We start from the raw sequence: 22,239 nt of genomic DNA, 5'->3' as shown, positions 1-22,239 counted from the left end.
ACGTCATTTAAAACCCTTAACCAAACCCTTCTTCCGTGCGATCCACAACTTGCTCTCGTCCCTTATTGGCTGAGTATCCTCCCCCCGCCTCAGTCTGACTAGTCTCAGTGAGTGGCCTTGAGTTACTTCCTGTTTGCGCTCCAGGCCTCTGCATGGAAACGTAATCTGATTGGCCGCGGTGTGGCGGGAGTTTAAGCCCTCTGCAATCCGGAGCCCGGGGCTGTCACCGAGCAGCAGGGGGATGAGTAAATCAAAAGACGCTGCGGGTGAGTCGGTGGCGCTCGGCTCGATTAGAGCCATGTAAGGCCACTATCTAGGTCGCCTGGTGGAAGGCAGAACTAATGCATAATATAATACTTGATGAAATCTATTACTGAAAATATCGGTAACTGACATGTGCTTTATTTTACTGATCTCTATTAATATTTACAGCGGGCAGTATTATTCTGAAATACCTGAATGATCAGAACAGACCATACAGCTCACAGGATGTGTTCAGTAACCTCCAGAGGGACCACGGGCTGGGGAAAACTGTGAGTAGATTGTTGGCCTGGACTTGTTCTTCTTTCTGTATATGAAATTTCCCTACATATAAGAGACGATACTCCTGGAAATTGTAGATCATCCAACACTCATACGTCTTGTATGAGTATTGGATGGTCTACAATTAGTGATCACTAATACAATTTTAGAGTAACCTGGTTCAAACCTAACCCAAGATCCTAGCTTTGCAAGAGGACACTGCTGATCACTGACCTGTCATGCTGTGATTTTTGTTTTATGTATTCCAGCAATGTCTTCTAATTTATTTTTTACACAGAGGAAATTGCTTATGTGCATATCTTCTAAATTGATAATTTTACATTGGTGGTTTTCTGTGTAAATATTATTAGTACCACTTTATTTGCTAGATAATATCAATGATTATGCTCTACAGCAGTTTTGTACATAAAATACTTATGAGACATATTGTGTCATAAACAATTGAGACAGTGGCTAAATTTATACTCATTATTAACATCACATTCTGTCCGCTTTAGGCTGTTGTCAAAGCAATGGAGCTGCTTGCTCAGCAGGGCAAAATAAAGGAGAAAGTGTATGGTAAGCAGAAAATCTACTTTGCAGATCAGGTGAGTGAAAGCCAAAGACCTCCATCTGCATGTCTGCTGTGCTGCCTTCCTTAGGATGGACAGGGCAGTGTGTAATTCCTGTAATTATGTATATATTAGGGGCAGTTTCCAAGTGTGAGTGACTCTGAGATCAAGGGTCTGGACGTCCAGATTACAGAATTTACCAGTAAGGTGCAGAATGCTCAGCAGAGCTGCCGACAGCTTGAGTCAGGTTTGTGAATTACTGTTGGTTATTTCTGATGTGCTCTTACATGCTTGTATAATATGGTCCAATGCAATGTCACCCATAGCAACCAACCAATATTTGGTCTAATACACTATACCAGGGTTTGTCAACCTTTTTTGATCTACCGTATATACTCGTGTATAAGCCGAGTTTTTCAGCACATTTTTTGTGCTGAAAAAAGCCCCCTCGGCTTATACTCGAGTCCCACTTACCTGGTCTCCGTTTTCCAGTCTCCCCTGCTCATCTGCAGGCATCTGCAGCCTCTGTGGATCACTGTCAGCCACCATTTTATTGTAGCCCGTTTTTGTGTGTTCATTGCACATGGAACAATAAAGTTACATGAAAAGGAACCTGTCAGTTAAAGCTAAAGACCGGGACATTTCCATCTAGCCCCGCTGGACAGAGACACATGTGAGTACCCTGACTTGTCCACTGCAATTATTTGCAGCAGTTTTATAAAGTCCAATATTTTCATTTTTTGTCACCTATTAATAAGTGTCTAAAGATTCTTTTGCATAACTGTGAAATCATTGAAAAGTCTAAAAACATCCCAAACTTCAAGTATAATAAGGGTTAAATCACACAAAGCAAATTGTATTGTTCTGTTAAAATGTTTCTTCCAGCAAACAAAATCAAACTTATCTTTATCTGAGCTATTATATCAAATTCTATTTAGTGTATGTGCAGCATCTTTTGCATTACTAAAGCCTAAATTACTGTACTGTTCTGAACACTTAGGAGTAACTGCTCATCACCTTCTAAAGGCGAATAAACTTAACTGGCACATGTATTTAGTATCCACAGACTGTCTCATTGATTTATATATTAATGATCTGAGTTGTCTTTAGTGAACATTCACCTATCTGTGTTCACCTATTAGGCTTGATACCAAGTGCAGAGGATTTAGTTTAACCATTTGTGTACAATTTATTAGGATATGGGTATATATTATGTACTTATAAAATTTTATTGATGTTTAATAACAATAAATTTTGATATATTCATTTACAACCTCGCGTTTGTATTATTGGGAGCCCAGTGTTAACGATATCCAGCACTGTTTTTATTTTTGAAACTTACCAGTAGCTGCTGCATTTCCCACCCTAGGCTTATACTCGAGTCAATAAGTTTTCCCAGTTTTTTTGTGGTAAAATTAAGTGCCTCGGCTTATATTCGGGTCGACTTATACTCTAGTATATACGGTAAATAAAAACCAAAAGCATAATTCCTCTTAATACATGACTGGTTACATAGCCTGCTACAAATAAGTAACACTAGACTGATCAAAGCAAAATTATGCTCAGGATTATTGTACATGTGTTATGTGTACCATGATATTTAAAACTGCTATTGTTGTGTTTTTTTTTTATAATGGATAATCCCAGCTATCCTGTATGACTAGAATGGGGGTTTTTTTGGCATGTTTTGTAGCCCACACAACAAACGGCAAATGTGTAATCCTAAAGCTACAATTTGTTTCTAGGTGTTAGGATTTTGAGGCAGATTTGGTAACATGAATATCCAACACATTTAAAAAAAGAGCACACATCTTGGATTATTATACGGGGCATTGGATGTAAAGGCATGGCTTCTTTTCATACAGATGCCTCCATTTCAGTGTAGTATTTCTAATATCCACTTTGTAGAGCTGAAAGAATTGAACAGCTCCATGACCACTGAAGAGATGATGAAAGAAATGAAGGAGTTAAAGGAGGAATATAGTAGACACCAGGACAAGCTACAGAAGATTAAATCTGCTACTAACCATGTCACACCGGAAGAGAAAGAGAAGGTACAAGATGACTGTGGCACTGAGTGCTATGGCTGGCTATGAGCGATGTCCATAATACCCAGAACAGCCTGTACATCTTTTGTCTCCGCGCAGATATTGCAGAGTTTTTATCTCTCTACAGATAGTAAAGATATACACTGCTTTATGTATTTCATGTAATATGCCATGACAACAACGTTGGTTTTTTTTCCTCCCACTAACAGGTCTATGGTGAACGGAAGCAGTTCTGTAAAGAGTGGAGGAAAAGGAAAAGAATGGTGAGTTTTGCATTCTAATACACTGAATTTACTTATTATATCCGCCATTCTTGGCCTTTTGGTTAAGATCAAGTGTAGTTGTTAACGGAGGGATTGGGAATCCCTCTGGTCATGGACGCTCTACCTTGGTCTTCTGGGCAGAAGGCTTACAACAGGGATATCGTGCCCTCTATACTGGTGATCTGGGGGAGCCAGTAAATCACATGGGTGTAGGGACCCCAAGTTGATTTACCTCACTTAGTTTGCTCTGGCTGGGTAGGACCATTTTGTTGTTTTAATACTCTTATCCTGAGACTGAGTCTAACTTTAAAGCGTCAGTGAGTCCCAGGGTTAAGGGACCCCACCTAGCCTTGCGGGATAGGGGTTTCTGAAAACCATTGCCACCATCAGGGCACTCTAAAGAGAAAGGGTCTGAATAACATGCCCTCAAGTGCTTATTGTGCAGAAGAGAGCACATACCCTTAGAATTATGGTGGTTTTTTAAAAAAAAAAAAATCAGCCCACTAACCTCAAATTCTGCAATGTTGTGGTTGGAATGCTGCCCAATGATGTATAAATTAAAAAAAAAAAATTGTATTTTACAAACACTAGTTGGGATTCTAAGTTTCATATGTTGAATCATGCCCACATTCCAACTAACTTCCTCCCCTATTTTCAGTAGAAAAAGCCAGTAAAAATGTACTTGTTATGTAAAAGTAATTGGAATTTTTTATCAGATGTGCTGCAAAATTGTGAACAAATGTGTAGGCCTCATATAAAATTCCTTTTTATACAGACATCCTAGATCATAGGCCATTATAGAAAGAGCATTGTAAATAAATGCATAATCTCTTGTGCTAATGGATCTTAAATTGGTGTCTTCCAGCTGTTTATTTTTTGTTTTAATCTTGGTACTCTGCTGTCTGAGTGTGGGACCGTAACACAGTTAGTTTGCTTCCTTCAGATGGTTGATTGGAGAAATGTAATTTGAATGAACCTTATCCAATCAGTGTACCATATAGAACACACACTATCGTCCTAGCCAAATGTATAACTAGGATGCCACCTTCACCAGTGGTTGCAGAAGCCATTTTCAGGCAATGATGGGGGACAAACCCCTTAAGGAGAATCACGGTAGCATGTAAGCATACAGCTGGGAAACAGACTTACAACAGTCCTTCACAAATGCGTATGTGTGTGTTTGTATTGAACCTATGATAACAAATATCCTGTATCTGTCTTTTGTCTTTGAGTCCACGCAGCCTCTCTCCAAACCATATTATGAGGTTCATAGACTTTAAATAGCTGTAATTTTTCCTATACTGCAGTAGAGAATTCTACTCCCTAATTGCATGAAAACTTCTCCTTTTTCTGAACAGCCAGTCCCATACCAGGGTAGTATTGATGGATGCTTGGCACAATGGCATGTTCAAATGCTAAAATACACATGTATGATTTATTTTTATTTTATTTTTATTTTTTTTAACTGCACCAACACCAGGCTACAGATATTTTTGATGCTGTTCTTGAAGGTTATCCCAAAAGCAAGAAGCAATTCTTTGTAAGTATTTTACAAAAAAAATGGAGCTTTTTACTTATTGTTCATTTAGAATTACATGACCGTAGTTTTCTCAAAATATGCGTAAACACTCATGGATTTATCATGGCTTTATAATGTGTATATCAATTTTTATTTTTTTTAAATCTAAGTTATGAAAATGTTGCTGTTCCTGTAGAATAGTGTATGTCAAACCCAGTTCTCAGGACCCCTAACAGTGCAGGTTTTCCAGGTGACAAGTAAAATAATTATACCACCTGTGGAACAATGTGTCAGTCAGTAATGAGTACGCCTGTGCTAAAGCAAGGAGTAATGGAAAACAAGTGCTGTTACTGACCAGATTTGAGAAACACTGTTCTAGAAGAACAAAAAAAGGCCATAAAACCATCCCTTAAAAACGCTGAAAATAAATATACTTAGTAAAATGTTCCTGTGCTCGGTGATGGCTTATTGTCCTTGCACCTTCTTCTCGCCTGTACATTGTTTGAGAAAGTTTGAAAGGAGCTGCAAGTGACTTCTCTTATCTCCACCAATCAGCTTCTCACTTCCCATAATCATGAACACCATCTACGAGCTCATGCCTTGTGTAAATTCTGGTGTAATAAGGTTAGAAATTGTATGTCATTGTCTTGATAATCCAATCCCCACTGAAAATGAAGACTGATGTACAGGGTACATCAGGGCACTAGTTCCAGTGCAGGGTAGCACTGGAACTAGTGCATAAGATAAGCTTTTGTGTTTACATTTTTATCTGCAAATGGATGGGATATGAGAATTTGTTCGTTTATTTTGGCTACAACCACAACCCCTCCCCATAACATATTAAAATATTTTACTAATCTGCCCACCCTCCCTCCTCCCAGGAGTGCCACATGCTGCTTTTTCTCCTGTGACTCTGCAAGTAGAGATCCAGCAAACTAATTAAGCTCACCATCTCTAAGGAAGGGGAGCAGTTTGGGCTGTAAAGTGTATCAAGCTTGCTAGGGTGATTTTTGGGGCTGTACAATAAACTACATCACCACACTTATGAACTAGCATCAATTGTGCAATGTGCTTTCTGGTCATCTATATATTAATAGCAGAAGTATGACTTTTATGAGTGACTTATTTCTATGATGCCATGGTTTGATGAGGGCACATCATATACCAAATTAGAGGTCTTGAGCTATAGATTTGCATAAAAATATTGGCATTGGAATAGATTTCGGAGTAATTTTGCAAAACATCCGAGTGCCATTTACAACATTGCATTCCCATTGTCCTCTGAAAAGTGTGACAGTTGGCAATACACATGTGCACTGGTGGTTGCTTTGTAAACTGACAGTGAACTATACCTGTGCACCTGCTGGGTGACCTGGAACATGTGATCTGCTGAGTGCTCTGGAAACTGTGACAGTTATTTGCAGTTACATATATCACTGGGTCTTGCAAGGATCTCGATCACAGATTCCTATTATGTCATTATTCGCTTATCCTTGCTTTGTTTACAATAAATGTGCTAAGAGGCTGCCCCTGAGGACATCAACAGGGTGCAACCGTTTCAAATTTAAGGTGGTTACTGCTGGGTTTCCCTAGTGTTAGACAGGATTTGTTTTTATAGAGTAAGCACTGTTTGTAAAACAGTCTGGTGTCTATACACAAACAAAACTAGCAATAAGCCACAAACCCTTATATTTGTGTTTGGCCAGTGGTGTGAGATTAGTGGCGAGGTTTTCTCTAGTCCGTAGATCAGGTGTGATATAAATTACTTGGGAAATGTTTTATTACAGTTCAAAAACAGATTGTTTTAACTTATCCATCGTCCCACATTAGAGATATCAGATCTTTTTAAGGTCCGAAAAATCTGAGGTGCGTGCATCTGCATAGAAACTGAGTTACAGACTGTATTTAAGTCATCAATATGTAAATACAGTGGTAGCCTCAGAGCAGTCTTACAGGATATCTACAATGGTAACATCAAGGAGGCTAGAGTGGGAGCCACACATTGATGCATACTGGGATCTTCCTCATAAAGAGGAGTGGAATCACTTTAGTGCATGTTCTAATTCCTGAGCACCAAAGTCTGCATTACAGTATAGTGTGATGCAGTGTGAAAATTTCTTGCAAGCTAGGGACTATTGTACCAGTCGACTGTCTATTCAACACTGAAGTTCATCAGATTTTCTTTTCTTTTTAACAGAGTTGTTACTGTTCAAGAATTTGGTCAAAGCTAGACTGAAACAAAGTAAATTTGTTTTGTAAATGCTGGAGTGGGAATGGACACATTTTTTTTCATGACTTTAGCGAATATAATGAATAAAAAGATTATTATATGTACTCTGCTGCAATACTCAGATGCAAAATAATTGTCCATGACACAGAATAAATTTGATACATGATGGTTATCATGGAAATGTCCAATTTTAAAATATTAATGTTCTTGTGTACAGGATGCTGGGATTTGATTACTAATGTCAAGAATACCAAAACAGTGGATTTTGCTCTGGGAGGATGAAAGGATCCAGTTTAGGAGAGAATGATCAAAGGCATTAAGACTGACCCTCATTAGTACACCATTAGATTTAAACCTAATTTGATACAGAAATATCTGTTTTTATGATCCAGCAAGTCCCCAAGCCCCATCAGCTTACTTATTGTATTTAGAGAAACGGGGCCTGATTTGCTTAAGGCATAGAAAACAAACGTAAGCGGCTTGTGTGTGGTTTTTTGTATTTTTTTTTTATCACATGTCTGTATTCACCTAGAAGTGGATCTGAAGATACGTCTCTAGTTGAAAACAGGTCTGGGTACGCTCTATTCAATGATTGTCACCTGTAACTAAGGCATTAATATATTATTTTTTCCCCTTACACATTAATCAGGATGTTATAGCATATGACTTATCACTAGTAATCAGTGCTTACAACTGACCTTTAGCTGGGGCAAGTGCTATGACAGAAAAACATGTACCTTTTGAGATGCTCACAGCTTGCATCGGATGTTATGGTGCATACTAGAGCTTGACATGCCCTTATTGTACATTGACTATGTACATTCAGCTATTCCCCTCCCATGAAACTAAGCTGTTGAAAGGGTCCTTTGTGATCCAAGATGAATTGGATGCTGCAGCCACTGGCATATACTCTGCTTCTGGCCATGCACAGAGTGATTTTATACAAAATATGGCATCTATCGGCATTTACATGCCTTACCGAATCAGGCCCACAATGTTTATCACGTCTGTTTTATAGATACCTGCAAAATTGACTAGATGGGTGAAAGCACATTTTTTTTCCCAATGACATATTTAAATGTAGATGGTCTACACGAAGGCCATAGTTCGAGGAATCCTCTACTGAGAAAGACTTTCTTCCTCCTACCTTGAAAAAAACCCCAAAAAACAAACAACCCTTGAATTACAATAAATGCAACCCCAAAGTAAGGCTCAGTCATGGTTCTGTAAGAATTCTGATGTTGGGCTTAGTGCTTTCACCTTTCACTCTTGTAATGTAACTATTGGACTGCACCTATTTACATGGGTAATAGAGAGCCCTTTTTGAGAGGGTCACGAAGCAGTATTGGCATTTTGAGAAGGGGAAGAGACGAGCTTTGGTTTAACATCACCAATCTTGTTTGTGTGCTGTGATAGTGGTATGATTACCTTATCTGTTGGACATATGGGTAGATAGTACTCGCACACCAGTATTCATTAGAATGCACAAAGCTTTTAAAGTAAAGCATGGGGGTGTTAGAAAATTAGAATTAAATAAGAAAATAAAAATATAGCTGTTAAGCAGATAAAACAAGAGACTTAAGCTGGGTTTGGAAAAACAGAACAAGTACTTACAAGGTTGATGGAGGTGCAGACACGAGAGAGAAGGGCCCTGCTCAGGAGAGCTTACTGACTTGGTTTTTGTTCTCTGATAGCAGTGTTTCCAGGTAGAGATTTCATTTCCATTTTTTAACTCCGAAGTATTCTTAATACCAGCTTGATGGGGGAAGGAAAACCATACACTGCAACTAATACTATCCTTTTCCTATAAGTAACTTGGCAATTAGAAACCATACTTTTATTCTTCTTTCCAGTAGTTATAAAGTAACTCTTTCACAATATGCTGTGTAAACAAGGGTTGCTTTTATGTATCAGTTTTACATTTTTCCTGAATGTAACTTTAAGTTGTTTTGCAGGAAGAAGTTGGGGTTGAAACAGATGAAGATTACAATGTGACTCCACCAGATGTTTGACCCCAAAGTAAAATCTGTGGGCTCTGCAAGTTATGTTATTCTATATAATCTATTTTTTTTGGTATAAGGTGTCTGAAAGCAAGTTACTAAACTGCTCTGACAGAGCAGCCTGGATAGTTTACACTCTTCTGAGATGAGGGTTACACAAAACGTTTCCAATACTGAATTATTGTGGACAGCAGATGATTCTATACGGAGCCAATGCACACTGATCTCCCTTATGAGGCGTTTACAGCTGAACAGATCTACAGGTACTCTGTACTGTAAACCATGGCAAGATACATGTCTTGGTAACATCTGTTTGGCCTGCATGATATGACAATCATATGTACCACGGATTAGTTAGTAGATTAATATCTACATTTCTTGGAATGGGCTAGCACAAACCTAAAGTGCTATATGGTAGATCTACTAGTCACACACGTTCTAAAGATTACCAGATTGCCCACGGGAGAAAAAAAAAAAAGTTGAGATGAGCATCATCAAACAGTTCATAGTGGGACTCTGCAAGTAGAGCCAACACACTAACCAATAGCTGCTCCTTTTTGTATACAGCTGGTGCATCTACTGATGAACAAAGTGTTCTTGTAAAGAGTGTCATGTACACCAACAATTAAGCTGCACTTGGATCACATCAAGGACAGCCAAGCGCTAGCCAGGAATGATAACCCAATATGACAGATGCATACTTAAACTATATTTACAGATTTCTATGCTTGAAGCAAAATATGCTCAGTTGGATTACAACCCTTTTCTGTGTTGAGCCAATATTTGAGAGAATTCAGCTTAGAAATTCACACTAGCCACCCGTAAAGTTGGATTAGTCCAAAAATGGCTGCCTACCTTGCATAGGAGATGAGCACACTAAATTTGGTGTTGGGATTTTATGCTAATCCCAAAAACCAAAATTAAATGCTGTAGGGCAGAATTGTAAATAGTAGTAGGAAAAACGTGAACATATAATGACTGAATTACAGCACAGTAACCTATATATATATATTTTACATTGTCTCTTTTTATGGTCATATAAAGCTGGACGTTTAGAAAAATGTACAAGCATTTTCTTTTGAAGTCTGTTAAATAAATAAAAAAATGCAGCAGTGACCTGAAAATTATAAAAGTTATTCCAGTTTCTGGATTTAACCAAAAATTGTTGAAATTAATTGCTGGCCATTGCTCCCCAGTGCATTCACGGACTTCCCTACTCCACTGGCATTGGAGCAAGCTCCTAATGTATTGCCTCACTCTTACTTTGAAACCAGATATGCTTGTCTATATAGACGCTGCCTGTGTCATTATCTGCAAATAGCAGTGGTATAGGCGCCCTAAGCCGGATTCCCCCCCTCCAAACAGGCCCAGTCACATACCAGTGTGGTGATAGTAGCTGTGTTTTTAACCAGAATAAAAGCATATCACTTAAGTGTGGGATAGCAGCGAGGATTGGAACATTGCTAAACACACCCTAATCCATAGCCTTATTAACACAAAAGTGCTTACCATCAATTGTATTGAAGGATGGGGGTCACTATGTCAATTTTAAATATTATTGAGTGAAAAAACATTTCCCCTGTATCCTGTCCAGACACACTCTCCTTCCCATTTAAAATAAAAACAAGGTAAACTGCAAATTATATAGAGTTTTTATGGCAATTAATTAATTGGCACTATATTCTTTCATGTGATAAGAAAAGACAACAGAATTCCTCCCCCCCCCCCCCCACCAACAAGAAAAATATAACCTTTAAGCAAGAAACCTTAATTATAAATCAGTGGTACAAAGAGGGTATTACCGCAGAAATAAATATAAAAAGAAAGATCCAGCTTCTTAAAATGGCAAATTTATGTCATGTATAATATTAGCTCAGAAAATAATCACTTCTTAACACACAAGTAATAGTTGAAGCCTTGAATAATGAAGTGGTACAGATTACTGCCAGTAAAAGGTGCCATTATGTATATGCTGGAACTGAAATGTGACCCCTTTATGACGATTTAAAAAATACAAAACACGTATGTGTGTGGGCTATGGTAAATGAGGACTCAAAAGATGCTAGTTTTATTTTGCAGCGGTAGTGTGCCAAGCTATTGCCTTATGTGAGGTACCTGATGTTACAAGTGATAATAGAATTGGGCCTCAGCTGCCATTGACACCTCACATGAGGCGACAATGGCAGCATCTGCACAAGCACCAGACATCAGAATGCTCTTAAACATTTTAGGGGTGCGCTTAGCAACATATAAGTTATTGTAATATTAACCAGTATCAATATATTGCGACAATAAGATACAGGCCAGTAAGGGTACGAGCCCATTCTGGAAGACCATTTATAGACCCTGTACTGGACACCCCATGAAGTTATACAGGGCTCACAAAAACAGGTCCCTAAAAAACCCATTAAGGGCTTATTCAGAAGAGTGATTACTGAGCATTTAGTAAGAGTTCTGGGTTATCCCACAGGCATATATGGTTTATCGCGTTTGTTGCCTGCCTGCCTCTGCTGTTCAGGTGAACATAGGAATCAACTAGGGGTTAGCCCTAATTGACGTGCTTTATATGCCAGTGTTTGGGGCTAACCTCAGAGACAGAATATTCAGCACATCATTGTGTCAGCAAATTCTTAGCAAAAGCTCATTATCCGCTTGTTTGAACGGTCCTTTCTAGATTGTAGGTGTCACCTTTTGCCTCCAAGAAATTCAAAACCATTCATAATGTAATATTTAGTCAGGGGTTTTTTTTGTCTTAAATTGTTATAAAATATAAGGACAAAAACAAAATAAAGTCTGCTGGGGTTATACTTTTGCTTTGGATCTAAAAGAGTGAACCCTAAAACAGAAAATATATTAGTCTTTTATGATAAGTGTTTCATCTCCCAAGAATCTATAATGTATTTCAGATTACTGCCAGCTCATTGTTGTTTTAAGGATACTGGAATAGAAAAATGTCACCATTTGGTAGCAAAAGTGAAAAGCTTTACAGCAGTTCTGGTTAGTGACATTTTGTTTTGGTGTCCGAGTAGCTACAGGACTATGGTTACCCAGAATGCTTAGCATGTATATAATGCCCAGTTGTAATCCCTGCTACACAATTGCTAACACCTCCAAGCTGTCTTGTGCCAGTTACAGGGGGACAGATGGGATAGGTTCCGTCTCAGTAGAGCGGTCTCTTCAGCTGGTGCAGGACACTCCGTACTATGTCATGAAGTGTCTGGAGAGAGAAGGAACTAAATTAATAGCAACTCATTGCACCACTTTAATACACTGCAAAATCAGCCACCGTGTATGAATTTACACATTATCTTATTACTTTACACAAACTACAGAATATGCTACATCACTAAAGCACTTCCCATTTCAAAATTCATATGATGTCAAGAGGCTCCACTGTCATCACGATCCACTTCCATACCATATGACAAGAGGTTTATTACATGGGGCAGTATATAATAACCACATGTAATCCAGTGTCCCAGAAAGAGGAAGGAAACGGGTGAGGGAGGCCATCTGAATACCCCTCCCCACATTTCTGCCAGAAACCATAAAATGATGAATGAAGCTCAGTGTTGCAATGTGCCAAAATAGGAGGAAGTATTGATTGACTGAACTGGCTGTGTATAGTGTCACATGAGGGTTTAAGGGACACTACCACAAACTTGTTTGTTTTGTGTGTCCTGCATTTTTAAATGCAAACATATGTGTTCATATTAGTTTTCCAAAAAGATAAATGCTGATGCTCTCTTGGATTTGGGATGTCTGTACTGGAGTCTTGCACAGCAGTAAGATCTCGCCTGGTAATAGATCTTGCTCTACTCACTCTACCTAGGCCAGACACAACACTCAGCTATTTGCTGTAAACAGCTGTATTATTAGCACAGTTACAGCAACTCTATAGGGAACTGGAGACTAGTATAGATTAACAACCACACCAAATAAATGACAAGTAAACCATTTTGAATAGAAACCAGTAAAGAGGACTGCGTACCTGGGGCTTACAGTGTTCCTCTATCCAGCTGAAGACACAAGCTGACAACTCCTGGAAACTGTTCACAGAGATGGAGGCATTGAAGGTCTGAAACAAAGAGTCCATGATGCCTTCAAACACACTGAACTTCACCTGGTCAGGGACCTGGTCAGTCCCTTCATGGGGACTATTCTGATGAGCTTTAACAATCTGTTCATAATTTCTGCAAGAGGAAAATGATTTAATGCAAAATGTATTTTATGCAAAATGTATTTTCACAATGCAAGACTGAACTTGTGTAAATTATATTGCACATAAAAAAGGGTATTATTTCAGTTACAAGATCGGTTTAGCTAAACGGCCGATTTTTGTGACCAGCTGTAATTATGGTCTAGAACATGGCCAGGTAGCACCGACAACGAAGATACTGCACTGTATCAATAATAGGTTTACGATTAACTTGTAATGTGCACCATTCACATTCACATGATGGAAGTGTTAATGGCACTTTATACATCACTGATGTCATGGTGTCTTAATAAGCTGTGGAGATATGGTCATGAATTTACTTTAAATAAATGAAAAGTTTAGCCTCCATTTGTCGTCTACAGATTCGAAGTCCAGAAACAAGTGTACACAATGCATAATAGTATGCAGTGATTGCACAAGAGTTGTTACAGTTTTAAACACACACCTCTGCCTCCAGACCGGTACACAGGTAATGATACATCGCTTGGGATTGCAGCACTTTCCAGTATGTCCCTGAAATTCATTTATACAGAGACTACAGTATATCTACTGACAGCCAATGGTGAAATGCGCCAAAAGAAATTACAGCAGTCTCCTAGCCAAAAATTTTAACCGGCATCTCAGCACCTACTCCTGATAAGCTCTTCTACAGCAGCCTTTGTACAAGGAAGACTGGGGGGATGGAGGGGGAGCATCACGCAGTTCCCAGGCAAGTTACAGGAAAGAGAGGCCCCTTTCTAAAACTGCACCTTTGCATTTACTTTAAATAAAGGTGCAGTCCTGATTGGCTACACTGTAGACAAATAAGGCAGAGACAGTCATTTGACAGTAAGAAAGTGGTTAAGAAACAACTTATATTACCATTACTAGCTCTTCCCCATTCACTTCCTTTCAGCACTTATCTTGTACATAAAATTAGAAATAAGAGTACCATCATGGGCTACCCTCTTGAAGGCTTTCAAACTTACGATTTCATAATCTTCAAGGCCATGACCTCTTTACGCAGGGTAGAAACTTCCTCTTCCTGTTTTTTCTTCTCCTTGTGCAGGAACTGGATATAATCTATGGCTGTGGGAAAGATTCATACAATGATGTCAGCCAAGACTCCACAGTGTGTGTGTGCGTGTGTATATGTTAGCAGCATTTAGTCTGTAAGCTCTAATGGGGCAGGGACCGATGTGAAAGGCAAATATTCTCTGTACAGCGCTGCGGAATTAGTGGCGCTTTATAAATAACTGATGACGACACTGACGCACAGGGCTGGGAATGGAGGACTTGTGGCTAGAAATAGTATAACCATGACATGCTGGCCCCACCCCCATTGTATTAGGATACAAATAAAATGACTGCCTCCACTGTGTCTGTAGGTGACTGGTGTACTTTAAGGAATAGGACAAAAATTAAAAAGGGAGCATGAGAGATAAAGACAGTGCTTGTCCACTTCATGCTTTTAATAGTCTCCACGTATTGGACCCATATACTGTGTAGAGGCATTAAGCAGCTCATTTTCATGATCGATACAACCTTAAACTTCACCGCAAATAGCAGATACGATATGGATAGGTCTACGTGTATGAGCTAAATATTTAATGCTATAAAGGTTTAGCCAACACTCAAATAGTTCTTTGAGTTTTAAAATCCTCTTGAAGACTGGTCTGGTAATATTGATTAGACCGCTCAATCTCCAATTTAGGCTCTTGAATGATCCCTTATAATATAACTTAATGTCTGAGAAATACATCTGAACTGTCTGCAATCCAATCATTTTCAGACACTAAAAATTGTGGCATTAGAAAAGGAAAAAAAAAACAAAACCCACAAGGCATCAAATGTCAGAAATCCAGGTCATTAAGGGTCTTCTGCAAACCTCAAACTAAATAACGGGTCACTCGGATCAACAGTTAGTGGGTTTACAGGTAATGTGCATGGTGATACAGGCATCACTGGAACATCCTGTTTGCTAACACTTTAGGATCCCCTTCATAAAATGGAAAGCACAGCTCAGACAAGCTTCATATCTTAAACTATCTCATCCCACAAACAAAATCTCATTTTTACATGTGCCACTGACAGCTTCTCCCATCAGAAGATGCAAAACCTTTTCACCCCCTCTTCAGAAACCACCATCTCGACCAGCATATCCATGCTCTTGCTATACAAATGGGCACATTTTCACTGAAATAGCTGCATGACATCACAGATCATCACTTGCACCACAAATGATTTCCAAAGATTGCTGCGTATTTACAATTAACTATGGACTTCTTTCCCCGAAACTAAACACAGACTTCTGGGTTATAAAAAGGTTAGCAACATAATATTCTGCAAAATACACAAAGCAGAAGTGTTTTAAACATAGGTGTGAAACAAAGTCATAACAGTGCAACATTTATAAAAGGTTACACACAGGAACATTATCCAGTCTTTACTATCTGCACCCGTTTGTAATCTCGTGTCGCTTGTAGGACACAAGATTGTTAGGAAACTAATTGGTTAACAAACCAATCAGAGTTTCCCTTTGTTTAATAATAACTTTCTAACTGCTTGTATTTTGCACTGCTGGTCAGCACAGATTGGCATGTGCAGTTACAACAACGAACATTGAGTAAATTAAATTAATGACAATATTGCGGGAAACTCTACAGGTTCTGCGAGTGTCAATCAAGTTCGTAAAGAGGGAGGAGGCGAGATGAGAATAGGCCCTTACTCTTCTGCAAGACGACAGCCTTGCTGAGCTTCTGTGCACCGATAGAGCAATCCTGCTGCTGGCAGGTGGGCACGATGGTCTGTAAATCATCATAACCTTTCTGCAGGGGGGGAAAACAAACGTAATTAATGTAAAGTTTCTGATTTATATTATCAAACACAAGCTTTTCACATTAAACTGTAAAATGTTTTAAAATGAAAAAATATCTATAAATAAAATATTTTAATTTTCTATCTGCACAGAGAAGATTATTACTTTACTTGTGCATGTAATGAGTAGGAGCAGCTATACTGCTGTATTATTAAAGGTTATGTAAAATATCAACCATAAAAAGGTTGATATTTATGATAAACACAATCTTAAACACATGGTTTAGCAAGTTAAAAGAAGGTGATTAAGTAAAAGTAAAACAGCACATGATGTATGATTTTGCATCTTCATGAGTTACCCCTTTCAAATTGAGCATTGCGCTTAGAATCCAAATTATCATAGACAATGGGAGACGACTTATTTTGCGCTACTAAGCAGTGATATTTGGACAAAGCATCTCATACGCATTAGTAAGCAAGAGGCGATCTACAAAGTTATTTTGAAAACTGAGCAGCACCTAAGTGTGGAAATTACAAAAATGTAGAAGTCCAACGGCAAAATGAAGAACATTCAAGTAGCATAAATACAACAATACCAAATAATTAAGCAAGATGTAGTAGACAGGGTACAGAACAAAGCATATCACAGGATACGCCAAGAGGCTTATATACAGTATGCACAGATGGAAGAGGTGGGTGGACAAGAGACAGCCCTGCTCATGAGAGTTTAAAATCTAATTGGATTAGAATAAAGTACTGTTTCAGTGGAAAATCCTTTTAAAACAGGACTCGCTAAAGAAAAGGTCAACAGTACATTGGAGGTCATGTACGTACAATGTCCACATGTGCAGTAACCCATAGCAACCAGACATTGTCCAACTCTCTTATGTGCATTAGATTAATCAAAGCTCATCACTAATAGCCTGATATGGGAAACAGACCACATGTACTTCATAGAGAACACCCAATGTTTCTTAAGTATTGTACATGTTTACATACAGATTTGTGGGTATTATAAATGGCTCTTTTTAGAATGACTACTTTGACTAAAGCTAAAATTTGCCATCCCCCATGTTTATGTGACTTATTTATTATCAAACACCAGGTGTTCCCAGAGAGATGACACTGTGTAATGAGACTGAATAATTGCCCCTTCCTATTATTTGTCAGTGGTAAATAACCTGGTCCTTTCTGTTGTGATGCATAATTGTAGGAATAAAGGTCTATAAAACAAGGCTTTGTTGTAGTCTAATTATGGGAATATTTATGTATTGTTGCTGCATGGATGAATATAGATAGAGGCAGAAAGTAATCAGTTACTGATTAACACAGGACGTTATGACAGATATATGGAGCAAAGGTTTAGACATATTGGGCTCTACAAACACCCAGAGCCATCTCTTCCATCACACATGAATACCTCCAGAAGTAAAAAATAAAACAAACATTACAGTCATGACAGATATCCAGCCTCTAGGGTGGCATGCTGACAATTTTAGTTTGTACACAGTCTTGTATAAATAACATGCACTGAATATAAAGCTATAACTACCAGCTTTAGAAAGGTCCTCTGTACTCCATCCACCTCACTTGTATCAGTGGCAAAACAATAAATCCTGCCACCAGCACTTACTATAGTGCGACGTTGTTCTTTTCAGACAATTACAGCCAACTGCAATTTATATGGAAGTTGGACAAAATGATTTGGACTTAAAATTCCAGCACTTCAGACTTTCCATCATTACATAAAGCATTTATTCATCTATATAGGTATGAGGTGTGGGCAGCACAGTGACTAAGTGGTTAGCACTTCTGCCTCACAGCGCTGGGGTCATGAGTTCAATTCCCGACCATGGCCTTATCTGTGAGGAGTTTGTATGTTCTCCCTGTGTTTGCGTGGGTTTCCTCCGGGTGCTCTGGTTTCCTCCCACACTCCAAAAACATACTGGTAGATTAATTGGCTGCTAACAAATTAACCCTAGTCTCTCTCCGTCTGTATGTGTGTGTTAGGGAATTTAGACTGTAAGCTCCAATATAGCAGGGACGGATGTGAGCGAGTTCTCTGTACAGCGCTGTGGAATAAGTGGCGCTATACAAATAAATTGTGATGATGTATTTCAGAATATACATTCTTTTCACAGTATCTAGTGCATTATGTAAATATAGAAATATGTAGTGGGAGTAATTCTACGCTTCCTCCGTTCAAGGGAGTGCACAGGAGCATTGCACTGTCTATGTAGACATATAATGTACTTTTTAGTGATCATTCAACCAATAATCACTTAAAATTAAAAATAATATAAAAAAAATAATTAGCTCAGGAATTTAATTACTGGACACATGCTATATTCAGGCTAGCTGATGCATACTGTAGTAAAGTCTCATGGTAACTACTCATACCTTTATAGCGTCCCGCCGCTTCTGCTCAGCCTGTGTGTGCGCCCGCCTGCGCCTGTCTTTGTAGGCATCCTTAATGCTCTCTTGGCGATAATCGCTATCCTCGTCATCTGAGGTTGGGGAACAAGTATTGTCGATCATGCAGCGGGCTAAGGGGGTTGAGGACACACACATATAGCTGCTAGTCATCCTAAAGAAAGTTAAGTGTATTTTTCCTGACTCTCTAGGTTACAGGAAGACTGCAACAAACATGAATGTCATTGCTCTGTTCCAGTACATCCAGAACTGGTTCCAGAAGTCCATAGCTGTCCGTCGCTCTTTTACATTGTGATAGCAAATCTGAAGGCTGCAGGTGTATGATGCTGCTTTCAGAAAAACAAATTGTGAAGATTAACCATATTATAAGCTCATTAAACTTCAAATGAGAAGCAGAAAGCATGCAGACAAGGAAGAGAGGTGAACTATGCTCTGCAGTTATAAAATAATAACCACACACGCCGATCCTGCTGCTAAGAGCAAGCACCAGAACCAGTCAAATTTGGCCACACACATAGTGACCAAATTGGATGGGAGTTAGCCATCCAGAGACCTTATCCATTCTGGCATGACAGGGGACTTGCAAAGCTATTCGAGAATGACGGCAAACACTGTCCATCAGTAGTAATCTGCGGTGATCTCCCAACATGCTGGATATTATCGTACATGGCAATAGTTTTCAAGCCCCACATGGTGTAATGTCAGACCAATTGCCTGATATCAGCTGCAATATTACAGCATGTGCGGCCTGCATAACAAGAAGGGATTAGCGATCTAGACTCAGTTCCTCAGCAGACATGATTATTGTAAAGATAAGCATATTCTTAACATAAAAATGGGTAGAGACTTCCATGAACCTTGGCTAAAATATATATGGGTCATTTTTTCATGAAAGAAGGTTCTACCTTTCATTATTTGAAAGTCACATTACAGTTACCTGCCTCTTCACTGTTTTCTCAAGTAACCAGTGATACATGTTCGAGAAAGAGGTATACTGACTGTCCCCACCGCAACATCATCTACTAAACCTCACTGGGGTTTCAAACACCAAAAGCAAATAACTTTTAAAGTCTGGACATTGGCAACCCTGGCAACTAGGAGCTCAGGAATGGCTGGGGTAGCATTCTGTATACTGTGCTACCTATTTGAAATGGTTGTCCCTGGCAACCTGACAAAACATTGCAGGACTTTCTATTAACAAACAAAGACCCATCTGTTCCAAGCTATGCAAAAAGCACACAGCTAAGTGAAAGCAGTTTTCTTTAAAACTGGTCCACTATTGCAATATACAATTCAAACACTTATCATTTCTAATATAATTCTTTTTAATTGACTGTTCATCAAATAATGAGTGGTTGCTTAAAATTTTAAGAGAGTAAAATGTCATGATGTGCATGTACAATGTACGACAGTTGTACGATTAGTCAGGTCAAATTAAAATTTTCCACCAAAGCCATATGGACTATCAATCGACTTCACCATCTGCATTTGGTTGGATTCCATAGACTGTCACCCATACATGTAATTACGTTTCACCATAAACATGCACATTGAACAATCAAATGGTAAATGGACAAAACACATTGGACTTTACCTGTGTTAGGAACAGACGAGGCACTGGTAGAACCAATGCTATTTGCTCTGGATACTATGCTTCCCTTTCGTTCCATGCTATGACCTGGAATTAGGAAATAGTTAGCTTGTGGCCAAACAGTAAGATATCGTTAAGACATATTTGTTCCCCAGGTACATCCCAATAACGTACAGAGCCAACCTGAAAATTTCTCATATACAGTGATACATAAATGATGTTAAAACACAATACATGTGTATTTCAGCAAATTTAGTAGAACCTCGAATACTAGAATTAAGTCACATTCTTAGGACTTGTTGTCGCTGTGGATGTTACATCGCCACAAAGTGCTTTCACGATCGTTCCGGAGGCTATCCACGACTAATTGAATTCCCCCTTTAATGTCTGATCTCAAAAGGTGTATATTTAGGACACAATATTTGTATACAAAAATAAATAAATATTGCAAGTTGATAAATATTGTATTCTTTTTATTGATGGGAACTAAAGAAAATATCTACACCAATGAACATTAACACATTGCAACTGAAGGCAAGAACGACACCAAAAACATGAATCCTTACCTGCTTCCACAACATTATCGCTGAATAACGAGTCAGACTGATAGGAACCACCCAAAAAAGAAGAAAAAGAAAAATATTAACATAAAACAAAAAACAAGTGCTTCAATGTGACCACTATATGGTCATCTTAAGGAAATAATTAAACCTTCCTATCAGTGGCTGCAAATTACTTGCAAGATGTTTTAACGTGTAACTATAAATATATTAAATTATGTGTTTCATATAAAATTTTAACAGATGACATAGGATAGTGAGTGACACTACATGTCTTACACCTTATAAAACACAGTACATATTGCCAAATCCTGTCTCTTATTCCCTCTTTTGCATATAAATCCCCAAAACACAGGCACTTGTAATAAATTACAAAAGTGATATTTTACTATCAATGTTTCTGACCAGTTCCAGATCCTTTTTCAAGAGGTCCCAGAATGGATCTGAAACATTGACGATGTTCTGGATTTTATTGAAAGGTTCCTTGTATATGGGGTAACATACATCTATATCTTCCTTCCTAGATAATATAAGATATTATTAGACATGATAGGGAACAAAAAAAGTTAAAAACACAAATAGCAGAGGCTGCTTTTGGGGGTTAAAGTAATATATGGATGGGTTGTAGACATGGTTCAAAGAAAAGCATAAGAAATGTCTGAGCACAAAGCTGCTGAAAAGACCAGAAACCAGGGCTGAGACATGATCAGAAATAAACAACAGACATAAACCCTGGGTGACTACGTCCCTTGTCTGGCCTACCCTCCCCTGCTCTCCTATCCTACAGCCCGGTCCTCCTACCTCTCCCAGGGCCCTGCACATCTAACATCCCCGCTCTCCCCTCCTTACCTTGTTCCAGGGATCCTCGGGAGATGCGGCCCCTGCTCCTTCCGACATCCTGCCGAGCATCAACAGACCAGGCCGGGGAGTGATCCGCCCTCTGCTGGGCGGAGAGTGCAGGAGAGACCGAGGAAGCAGAGGCCTGGCCCACACAACCTTCCACTTATTACTGATATTATTAGTGATCAGCGCCCCGTTGCTGCTTATAAATACCACGTTAGTTCGAGCACTGTGCTTTTATATTGTATTCATACAATAATGTTATAGTCACGTGTGTTACACAAGTATCACAAAGGAAAACAAATGTGGTGTTTCCCATAGCAACAAATCAAAAGTTCGTTTCCCTTTTCTAAAGCAGTGCTGGTCAATAGGCAGCCCCAGGGCCCCCAAGTGGCCCCCGAGCCTTCACCTGCGGCTCACAGCTCCTTTCTGCTTTATTGTCAGATTTTATTAATTTACCTTGTAACACTTGTTTCATATACCAGCTGATATGTCATTACAGATAGGTGCTTATTTCTTAGATTAAATGTAGGGTTTTCGTTTGTTACTGTGATTAAGGGTTATTGTGGGTCTTTTTGAAGGATAGCGGGCTGCTCATGTGGTGCCTGAGTGTATCACTGCCTGTCACTGTTCTGCAGGGTACTAG

General features: G+C 38.9%; 2 protein-coding genes across 3 annotated transcripts; one reads left to right on the top strand and one right to left on the bottom strand.

Annotated features, from left to right (window-relative positions):
- The first annotated feature begins 149 nt into the window (after nt 1-149).
- Nucleotides 150-10,252, top strand: PSMC3IP (PSMC3 interacting protein). Of its 2 annotated transcripts, none has more exons than XM_075177385.1 (8): nt 150-266; nt 433-533; nt 1,041-1,130; nt 1,230-1,341; nt 3,003-3,148; nt 3,352-3,405; nt 4,886-4,945; nt 7,122-9,099. In XM_075177385.1, exons 1-8 carry the CDS (start codon nt 242-244, stop codon nt 7,158-7,160), a joined length of 627 nt encoding a protein of 208 aa, XP_075033486.1. In that variant the 5' UTR covers nt 150-241; the 3' UTR covers nt 7,161-9,099. The 2 variants fall into 2 exon arrangements, with proteins under 2 accessions (XP_075033486.1, XP_075033485.1); XM_075177384.1 differs by lacking the exon at nt 7,122-9,099 and adding an exon at nt 9,110-10,252 and having other exon boundaries at nt 153-266.
- Nucleotides 10,253-10,792: 540 nt separating this feature from the next.
- MLX (MAX dimerization protein MLX) lies at nt 10,793-21,807 on the bottom strand. The gene is made up of 8 exons (XM_075177383.1): nt 21,603-21,807; nt 20,760-20,796; nt 20,197-20,280; nt 18,570-18,676; nt 16,081-16,180; nt 14,342-14,441; nt 13,146-13,347; nt 10,793-12,371 (listed from the first exon to the last, which is right to left on the bottom strand). The coding sequence occupies exons 1-8, from the start codon at nt 21,660-21,662 to the stop codon at nt 12,315-12,317; spliced, it is 747 nt and encodes a 248-aa protein (XP_075033484.1). The 5' UTR covers nt 21,663-21,807; the 3' UTR covers nt 10,793-12,314.
- Between the last annotated feature and the right edge of the window lie 432 nt (nt 21,808-22,239).

Source organism: Mixophyes fleayi, chromosome 6 (genome assembly GCF_038048845.1).
Source record: "Mixophyes fleayi isolate aMixFle1 chromosome 6, aMixFle1.hap1, whole genome shotgun sequence".
NCBI lineage: Eukaryota > Metazoa > Chordata > Amphibia > Anura > Limnodynastidae > Mixophyes > Mixophyes fleayi.
Note: the sequence above shows the minus strand (reverse complement) of the source record. Positions and strands in the feature narration are given on the sequence as shown.

Excerpts from the sequence above, each read along its gene's own strand:
- PSMC3IP (XM_075177384.1), top strand. The coding sequence starts at position 242 with ATGAGTAAATCAAAAGACGCTGCGG. Across the intron at positions 3,149-3,351 it reads CACCGGAAGAGAAAGAGAAG|GTCTATGGTGAACGGAAGCA; the intron begins GTACAAGATGAC and ends TCCCACTAACAG. Across the intron at positions 3,406-4,885 it reads GGAGGAAAAGGAAAAGAATG|GCTACAGATATTTTTGATGC; the intron begins GTGAGTTTTGCA and ends CACCAACACCAG.
- MLX (XM_075177383.1), bottom strand. The coding sequence starts at position 21,662 with ATGCTCGGCAGGATGTCGGAAGGAGCAGGGGCCGCATCTCCCGAGGAT. Across the intron at positions 20,281-20,759 it reads CGATAATGTTGTGGAAGCAG|GTCATAGCATGGAACGAAAG; the intron begins GTAAGGATTCAT and ends TCCTAATTCCAG. Across the intron at positions 13,348-14,341 it reads GCCTTGAAGATTATGAAATC|AAATTATGAACAGATTGTTA; the intron begins GTAAGTTTGAAA and ends TTCCTCTTGCAG.